The following is an 8,829-nucleotide window of genomic DNA, read 5'->3' on the forward strand; positions in this document are numbered from 1 at the left end:
GATGACGCCATTATCCCTGTAGATTAATTACATTGAATGAAATTAAATAGAACAAGAGTAAACGAGCCGAGTAAGTCAGAACTGACCCAACGCTTGGGTCAGGGGATAAGAGCCAGTTACAGGGATTTAATCCCGTTCTGTCCCGCCGCTGTCCGTCCGGGACCGGTGCTCAGGAATGCCGGGAACCATCTCCCGTCGGGGACAGGGGTGACCGGGCCGTCCCGGGGCCCTGCTCGGTGCTGGGGGCAGCGCGGGCGGCAGGCCCGGGAGCGGGGCCGGGGGGATCGCGACCGGGACCGCGCTGGGGCTCGGGGCCGCGCCGGGCACCGGGGCAGCGGCGGCCACTCAGGGCTGCACCGGTTTCCGCGCGTATCGCGATATCACCCTCAGCGCCGCCGCCCCGCCGCCGCCATGGCGCCGCTCCTCCCCGGGGGCGGAGCGCTTTGGGGCCCGGCGCGATGGAGGCGCTGCTGCGGCGCTGCGCTGAGCTGGCCCTGGTGCGCTTGGCCCCGCTCCTGGCCGCCTGCGTGTGGCAGCGGCAGCCGTTCCGCCTGCGCTACGTGCCGGGCCGCGGTGAGCCGGGAGCGGGGCGGAGGCGCGGCGGGAAGAGCGCCCGGAGCGGGGAGACTGGGAGGGGGATCCGGCGGCAAGGAAGCGGGAGCGTGTGAGGGAGATCCGGGAGCGTGTGAGGGGAAAGCGGGGGTGTGTGAGGGGGATCTGGAGATCTGGAGGTCGTAGTCGAGGAGCATCTGAAGGGGAACCCGTGAGCATGTGAGGGGGACCCGGTGGCCGGGAACCAAGGGCATGTGAGGAAGAACCGGAATCGTTTGAAGGAACCGGCGGCCGGGAGGGAACCGGGAGCTTGTGAGGGCGAATCGGGAGAGTATGAGGGACACCTGGCGGCCGGAACTGGGATCTTTTGAGGGTAATCCGGCGTCCGGGAACCGGCAGTGTGCGAGGGGGAGCTGGGCGGTATGAGGAAGACCCGTGGCCGGGAGCCCGGAGCCTGTGAGGGGGACCCGGCGGGCTGGAACCGGGAACGAGTGAGGGAGAACCGAGGCCATGTGAGTGGCACACGGCGCCCATAATCGGGATCTTTGGAGGAGAGACCGGCGGCCGGGAACCGAGGGCGTGTGAGGGGGGCCCGGCGGGCTCGAAGCGGGAGCGTGTGAGGGGGACCCGGCGGCTTCCCCGACTCTCGGTGTCACAGCACGGGTTAACCCAGTGAGGCATCTGGTGTCGCCTCCCTGCTGCAGCCGGGCCGTCCCCGAGCACAGGACACAAGATTCTGTCAGCAGGGTCTGGGATATCCGCGGTGAGGGAGACTCCGCAGCCCGTGTGGACAATCTGTTGCTGGGCACGGCGTTGCTGAGTCTCCTCTCCTCTCTGTGCCCCGTGCAGGCGAGATCCCGGCGCACTTGGGCGGCCCCGCGGTGTTCGGGGATAACGTGGAGGATGAGTGGTTCATTGTGTAGCTGCTGCGGGAGATGAGCAGGGAGTTGCCGGGGCTGGCAGCCAGGTAAGGCGGGTGCTGCTGAGCTGCTTTAGTGGGAGGGCTGCCAAGGGGCAGTGCCTGTGCTCTGAAGGTCCTGTCTTACCACTGCCCATCCTTGGAGGTGTTTCCCCATCCCAGACACGTTGGAAGTGTCCAAGGGCAGGTTGGATGGGGCTTGGAGCAGCCTGGGGTAGTGGAAGGTGTGCCTGGCTGTGGCAAGGGTGTTGGAACCAGGTGTTGATCCATAAGGTCCCATCTAACCTAAGCCTTTCTATGGGTTTATGAATATTAAAAAACCCCAGCAGACATGGATTCAGAAGTGTCCCTGAGGGTAGGGAATGCTCAGGGCTGGAGTGTTGCTGGCTCTGTAAGGACACACGCTTTGTCTAGTACACGTGAAATAATGAGCAGACACCTTCACCCGAATATGGATGGCTGCTAATGGCAATTAATTAAAATGGAAATAATTTATTTGGTCATTAGCAAAAAATTGTTTAATTATTTTCCCCTACTCCAAGATTCTTAAAAGGGCTGAAACACAACGCTAAAATGGATTGCAAGTGTGTACTTGGAGCGTCAGCCTCATACTTCGTTATTGTTTGAGGGAAAAGAGTGAGGGAGTTGAGAACGTTGCATTCAGGGCTTGTCTTAGGATCAGGAACCAGCAGAGGTCGCATGTGACACCTGAAATGCTGCTTTTTAATGCCTGGGATGTTCTGAGGCACTTAGGATATCTTGATTCTCCTGAAGCACTTCTGTAGTTGAAGAGAAACGTGGTGTTATTGTTGTTAAGGAAACAAGATATATTTGATGAAACTTGTTGCAGTTCAGATGGGGATTTCTCAAACTATCAAGGATTTTTCCTAATGTATTTAGAATGACCAAAGTTTATATTTGCTTAGGGATTTCAATTTGGAACAAGCGTTGTATAGCCTGAAAAGCAATTTATCAGAAAAATCTTTCTAAGATGTATTTTGAATGCAGTCTCAGGCAGTGCCTGTAATATGGGTGCCTCCAAACCCACTCTGGTGAGCTGGAGGGAGTTTGCTGGCTGTCCCCAGCGCAGTCCCGCTGCAGGGAGTGTTTGTTTCTGCTCTGGCTGTTGCAGGTGACTTTCACTCGGTGTTTGTATGCACAGCTGGTGCAGCAGCAGTTTGTTCCAGACAGACGCAGTGGATACACCCTGCCCGCCCCAGCTCATCCTCAGTACAGAGCCTGCGAGCTGGGCATGAAGCTGGGAATGATTCCTGGGGCATTCTGGCCTTGGCTCATGCATGTGCAGGGAATGGGTCCTTGTCTGGAGGTTGCCTGCTTGTCCAGAGAAATGTGAGCAAAGTCTGTCACACCTTGAGAACCTCTTGTTGTTGCATCTTTTGTCTGCAGGCTCATGGCTTTGAAATGTTGTGCTCCAAGAGCAGTAAAGTGGCTCCTGATGCCAAGAGAAACGTGTTAAGGGGTCCCCTGTGGGAGAGATTCCTCAGGAGCTTGAAGGAGAAGGATTATTTCAAGGTCTGTGAGTATTTCAGTGTCTGTGGCTTTTAAACATTCCAGGGAAAATACATTTTAACCCTTGAACTTGCGTGAGGAGTTGCAGTGGGACCAGAGCTTGAATCCTTATCTGGTGTGAAATGAATTAATGTGTTTAAATGTGCAGTTTGTTCCCCTTTGAAAGGAATTTATTTTGGAAATTAAAAAGGAAAAAGCAAGATGTGGGGATTGATTCATTCATCTAAAGCAAGGGAAGAAATACACTTGAGTAAAGAAAACCCCCATATGTGATTGTGTGAGGTGTAACTGATTTCACTGGTTTACATTTCATTTCCACCCCTCTAGAATTTAATATTCTTCAAGATCCATACATAACACCATAGACCCATCTGGGCCCATGCAAGTGTAATTTTCATGTGTGTGGTTTTTGTGGGTTCTAGGGGTTCTGGTGAGGTTCTGTGGGTTTTTATTTTAGAAGATGCCTTTGACTACTTCTTTGAAGTTAATAAATTGGACATAAATTGACTACCTACTTGAAGGTTATAATATTGGACAACTTTTATTGAGATTCTTAGGTTAATATCCTTTAATATGCTTCAAATACAGGAGTGCCCCTTGGCTGTATTGAGTTCCAAATGTACATGGCCAAGAGGTTTTAGTTGTTCTGGTTCTCTCAGCATTTCTGTGTGACCAACAGTCACCCTTAGGAAGCCTGGAATTGTTTGGGTTCATGGCTGTGACTTGCATTCAATAGGGAGAAATGGAAGGATCAGCCAAGTACCTGGAGCTGTTGCACATGGCAGAAGATCACTTCCAGGAATCTGTTGCAGTGCCAGAAAGGTGAGAGCTGCTTGAAATTCATGAGTGTCATATACCCTACAAATCCTGTAAGTGACCTTTGAAATCCTTGTCACAAACACCTGAACCCTTTTCTCCACTGCACATTTAACATGGGAGCTGTGGCCAGGACATACAAGTACTAATTCCTCTGGAATGCTCCACTGGGAGAAGTTCTGGCTTGAGTAACTCTTTTATCTTGGTTTTGTGAAATGTTGAGCTCTTCCAAGTGGATTCCAAGTGGTGACTGCGATGCAATTTTTGCTTGGTTGACTGTAGAAAGTGTAGAAAAGTTTCATTGAAAAGCAGTGCCAGTGAATAATGAATACAGGGTAATCTGTCTTCTTTGCTCAAGGGGCTGGCTGTGGATTTCTCTGGAAGATAAAATCCAAAAACTAAATCACTACAGAAATATCTGAGGCTTTGCCATTCCATAATATCTTGACTGTTACTTTTTGAGTTTCCAGTCTGTGGTGTTTGGGATCTGGTAATCTTAATATTTACCAAGGCAAATGAAATGTAAAGGAAAAGAGCTACCACCAATGGGTTTGGAGCCATCAGCTGGGAACTGCAGGGACTGCCTGTGTCCTGTTTTGGCCAATGCTCTGGGTAGTGCTCTGGTACTTGCCCCAGATTCATTTCCCTTTTTGATGGAGCTTGTTTATCCCCAATTCCCTCTCCTCCCTCCTCCCCACACAGCGGCACAGAGGCATGGGGGTTACAGTCACGTCATGTCACTGCTTCTCCCTCGGAGAGGCAAATCCTTGTCCTGCTCCACCCTGGGATTCCTCCCACAGAAGGACAGTCAGATCCTTCCCAGCAGACAGACAGACAGACAGACAACAGACTATTCTCCACAGTCAGGCGCCTGATGCTGAAAGTTGGATTCCTGCTTAGCACGTGTCAGCAGTTCTTCCTCCTCTTCCAAAAACAGTCCAAAACTGTCCCATTCTGGCCAGTTGGTGATGATTTCCAAGACCCCAGGCCGATTTGGATTCCCCACTGGAGCTTGTTGTATCGTGAGGGCACTGCACTCACTGCAGGCAGCATCGGTGGCAGGATGGATTGCAGAGACTTTTCCTTTGCAGCCCCAGCCCAGCGCTGGCACTGGGGATGAAGAGGCACTGAGGTGACCCTGAGAGCAAGTGCAAGGCACAGGGCGCAGCTGAGGAAGGACAGCGCTGTGCTGGGCTCAGAGGTGAAGCTGGCACTGCCCAGCGTGGAGAAGGTCCTTTGTGCAGCCCCTGTTACAGGGGAGCTTGGGCCTTGCTGCAGACATACGGCCGCTCATTGGAGCAGAACTCACTCCTGAATTTATCGTCAGCCAGGTACACACACTCGGAAGTGCCAAGGACAGGAACCCTGCAGGGAGGAGCAGAGGCAGCGCTGGCTGCCAGGGGAAGCCCTTGTGCCCCTGTGCCCCCAGGCCCTGCCCGGCTCCCCGGCACTCACCGGGAGCTGTAGCTGCTGCCGTCCCCCCAGTGCAGGCGCTCGCCCCGTCTGCGCAGCCCGAGCCAGAAATCGCCGTTCCCGCGGAGGCGGAAGAGCAAATCCTGCCCGGGAGAGAGGAGTGGGAGCTGCCCCGGCCCCTCGGGGGGACACGTGCCCGGGGCTGCCCCCGCACGCCGGGGCTCCTTCCCTGCAAGGCCCCGGCCCAGGGCTGCAGCCCCGGCCCTGCGAGCACCGAGCCCGGCCCAGGAGCGCCCCCAGGCTGCCCTCAGCCACCCCACAGCGCCCGCAGCCCCTCACTCACCATGGCCTCCTCATCCTGGGCAATGGCCAGGGAGGCATTGAGCTCGGAGCACCGTTCCTGACCCTGCTCCCACGTGCTGTAATCCCTTGAGAAGTAGTAGCAGACCCCATTGTAGCCCACCCAGCCACGGGGACAGCCCAGAACCAACAGCGGTGTCGCAGGTGTGACTGGAACCTGTGGTGCTGCAGGGGGAAGAGGAGAAGCTCTGAGGATTCCCCTGTGCAGGGAGCAGGGAGCCCGCTCTGCCCCGAGGGGCTGGGCCCAGGCTGCTGCCCCTCCCTTACCTGCCAGCACAGCCAAGGCCGCCCCCAAAGCCAGCGCCAGGAGCACCAGGAGCAGCAGAATCAGCACCGCCGTGCCCACGGGATGGCACCTGAACCGTTCACCTGGAGCAGGGAAGAGCTGCTGGCTGCCAGAAGCAGAGCCAGCCCCGCAATCTGCTCAGCCCACGGCCAGGGAGCAGAGCAGGGAGCCCTGAGGCAGTGTGGGCCTCCCTCAGCTGGCAGCCAGAGAGCCAAGAGCCTGGCCACAGGCAGGGACACAGCTGTGGGCACAGGCAGGGACACAGCTGTGGGCACAGGCAGGGACACAGCTGTGGGCACAGGCTGCAGCAGGAGAACTGCACAGCCTTCGGGACAGCTGGGGCTCTTGCTTCCAGCCACGGATGGGGCCCAGCAGAGCACGAGGCCTCTACCAGACATCGGGAAAGAGCCACACACCTGCCAGCCCTGGCCTTGGGAGGGGACACGAGCCCCTGCCTAGAGGGCACCGGGGTGGCCCTGTACTCACTCAGGAGTCTTCTGAGGTTCCTTCTGCGTTCATTGCCCGGTGCTGCTGTGCCTTGGGGAGCCAGGGGCTCCCTCACACTCCCATCCCTGGTGCAGAATCCATTCTCCACATCTGCACTCACTGCACGCTCACAAGTGGCATCCCCCTGCTTATGCCAAGAGGCTTCTTGGGCCCCAGGCAAGTGTGGAAGCGCGGCTGCTGGTCCCTCCTGGGGCTGCTGGGGCTCATTCGCAACTCTAGTCATGGAGTAGAACTCTCTCTTCTCCGGCTCACAGGCGCCATCTCTCTGCCCGGAACAAGCAGCACCTTGCTGCGGAGGCATCAGGAGTGCTGCTGGCAGATCCTTTGGGAGCTCCGCCTCAGAAACAGCTTTGCAGCCGCGCTGATGGCACCCTGAAAGGGACACGAAGAGAGGTCGCTGCTGGTGCCGGCCGTGCTGGGGCTCAGGAGGGCGGTGGCAGCTGTGGCTGCGCTGTCGCCGCTGCCCAGAGGTGCGGCAGCAGGTGCGGAGACAAGCGCAGCCTCCGGGAGCTCTGCGGCGGCCGCAGCCGCGGCCCCTGTGGCTCTGCAGCCGCTGCAGCCCAGCTCCGTGCCGGGCCGGGCGCTGAGAGCGCCTGCGAGCTGCCGGCTGCTGCTGGCCCGGGGCAGCTGCGGCTCGGAGTCCGCCTGCCGAGGGGCAAGAAGCAGCAGCCCCGGGCTGCTCACCGTTGTGCCCGGCATGATTCCCTGCCCCGGCGCCTCGGAGCCCGGGCACACCGAGCGCCGGCACGGTCGCCGCGGCTCCCTGCCTGGGCACACGGAGCGGCTCCCGACACAGAGGTGTTATAATTATATATTATATTGTTCTTTTTTTGCAAATATCAATAATATATTGTTAAAATAACCTTGCTTTTATTTCTGGTCTTAACAAAAGCTTAAACATTTTAGTAGTGGTAGCTGATATAATTATGAGTCAAATGTGTGTTTGGTCGGGATAAAATCCCGTGAACATGCAATGCGGACTCTGGTATCTTACCAGCATCTGACGTCTGAAGTAAGCCAAGGCACAAAATGAAAGTGAAATAGACCAAAACCATATTCAAGAAATATCAAAGTCTTATAAAAGCAGACCCCAAGGAGAGGCTATATAAAATAGTTCCTGGATTATGCAGAGAACTTTATCAGAAAATATGAATATGTGTAAGATCTATGAATATGCAACAGGTTGATGTACCGGCAAAAGGTATTTAAAGGGGTATCTCCAAAGCCAAAAGTGTGCTCTTAGCTGAGTGCCAAGAACTCGGCCTTTTTCAACCCTTTATTTCTGTCTCCTAGAGTCTTTTCATTAAACCTTCTAAGTTTTAGCAGGAAAGTGAATCTCGTTTTTCAGAGAGGGCAGCGCTGAGAAGCCTCGGCCCCGGAGCAGGCTGCATGCGCCGCTTTGTGCCCGCACCCGGCGCCTGCAGCGCTTTGGGCTCTGAGGCACTGGGTTCAAGTTCATGCCGTGCCAGCCCCGAGCCGGGCACGGACACCTCCCGCCCGAGCAGCGGCCCCGAGCCCGGCGCCGCACGGCCGGGAACGGTGCCGGGCACGGAGCAGCCGCCTCCGTCCTAGCGAGAGCAGCCGCGATGAGCCATCGCTGCCGCGGCACCGGCTCCATGCCGGCCATCCGGGCAAGGAGGAGAGCGCGGGCAGCCGCTCCCTCGGCTGCGATCCCAGCGCAGGGGGCACACGGGGGAAGCCGGCACCAGGAGCTCAGCAGAACCCCCCGGCCCTCACCGCGGCCCCCTCCGCCCGCAGCGAGCCCCGAGCTGGGGCAGCACCGACCGCGGGTCCCACCTGGGCTGGAGCCGCCTCCGAGCTCCGCCGCTGCCTCGCCGCCCCCCGGGTGCCGCCGCCGCCTCGGAATGTCCCGAACAGCCACTTCCCGTATAGGACGTCCTGAACGCTCCCTGTCCCGTCACAGCGCATTTATAGTCTGTTCTTTCGGCGGTGTGTGAGTTCCGGCTTTGGCCAATCAGCGCACGGAAAGCAGCCATTTTGGCCAATCAGCGCAGGGCCTGGGTCGCGGACTGTGGGAGTCTTGTGGGAGTACAAGCCGAGCGAGAAGGTTTCGACAGCGAGCCCGAGAACCGAAACAATTTGTCTCTCGTCGGGCAACTGAACACAGGATGGTGTTAGCATGCTGGGTAGCCTGTCGGGATCCCGGGCCTGTTGCCAGAGCGCACGAGTCACAGCTTGTGAAATACAAAGCTGTATTTCGTGTCAGGTACAAACAGGCGACGTGAGTATTTGTGAGTGAGAAATGTGGGCCCCGACAATGGGAGACCTGTGAATTCTAATAATAACTGAGGAAAATAAAGCATGGAAAAAGGCCTTTGAACCTCTCTTTTGTTTCCAATTGACCCTGCTTGATTTAGGAGCATTGGATTTAAAGTGTTAAGGATGTTGCTTTTTGCTTGCATTTAATTCATTAAGAGCTCTGCAA

At 56.5% G+C, this 8,829-nt stretch overlaps 1 protein-coding gene and 1 long non-coding RNA gene across 3 annotated transcripts; one reads left to right on the forward strand and one right to left on the reverse strand.

The window, feature by feature from the left end:
- The first annotated feature begins 492 nt into the window (after positions 1-492).
- Positions 493-3,810, forward strand: LOC134422192 (uncharacterized). Of its 2 annotated transcripts, XR_010028745.1 has the most exons (4): positions 493-573; positions 1,402-1,519; positions 2,604-3,004; positions 3,738-3,810. It is a non-coding gene; the product is annotated as an uncharacterized LOC134422192 (long non-coding RNA). The 2 variants fall into 2 exon arrangements; XR_010028744.1 differs by lacking the exon at positions 493-573 and having other exon boundaries at positions 1,247-1,519; positions 2,879-3,004.
- Positions 3,811-5,067: 1,257 nt separating this feature from the next.
- LOC134422276 (C-type lectin domain family 2 member B-like) lies at positions 5,068-7,082 on the reverse strand. The gene is made up of 5 exons (XM_063164266.1): positions 6,977-7,082; positions 5,858-5,959; positions 5,574-5,755; positions 5,273-5,373; positions 5,068-5,182 (listed from the first exon to the last, which is right to left on the reverse strand). The coding sequence occupies exons 1-5, from the start codon at positions 7,080-7,082 to the stop codon at positions 5,068-5,070; spliced, it is 606 nt and encodes a 201-aa protein (XP_063020336.1).
- Positions 7,083-8,829: the final 1,747 nt, after the last annotated feature.

Source organism: Melospiza melodia, chromosome 9 (genome assembly GCF_035770615.1).
Source record: "Melospiza melodia melodia isolate bMelMel2 chromosome 9, bMelMel2.pri, whole genome shotgun sequence".
NCBI lineage: Eukaryota > Metazoa > Chordata > Aves > Passeriformes > Passerellidae > Melospiza > Melospiza melodia.

Bases quoted from the DNA above. Each gene is read 5' to 3' on its own strand.
- LOC134422276 (XM_063164266.1), bottom strand. From the start codon at position 7,082: ATGCCGGGCACAACGGTGAGCAGCCCGGGGCTGCTGCTTCTTGCCCCT. The intron at 5,960-6,976 runs GCGCTCTCAGCG...TCCCTGCTCCAG, and splicing joins CAGCAGCCGGCAGCTCGCAG to GTGAACGGTTCAGGTGCCAT. The intron at 5,183-5,272 runs GTGAGTGCCGGG...TCCTCCCTGCAG, and splicing joins GGCAGCAGCTACAGCTCCCG to GGTTCCTGTCCTTGGCACTT.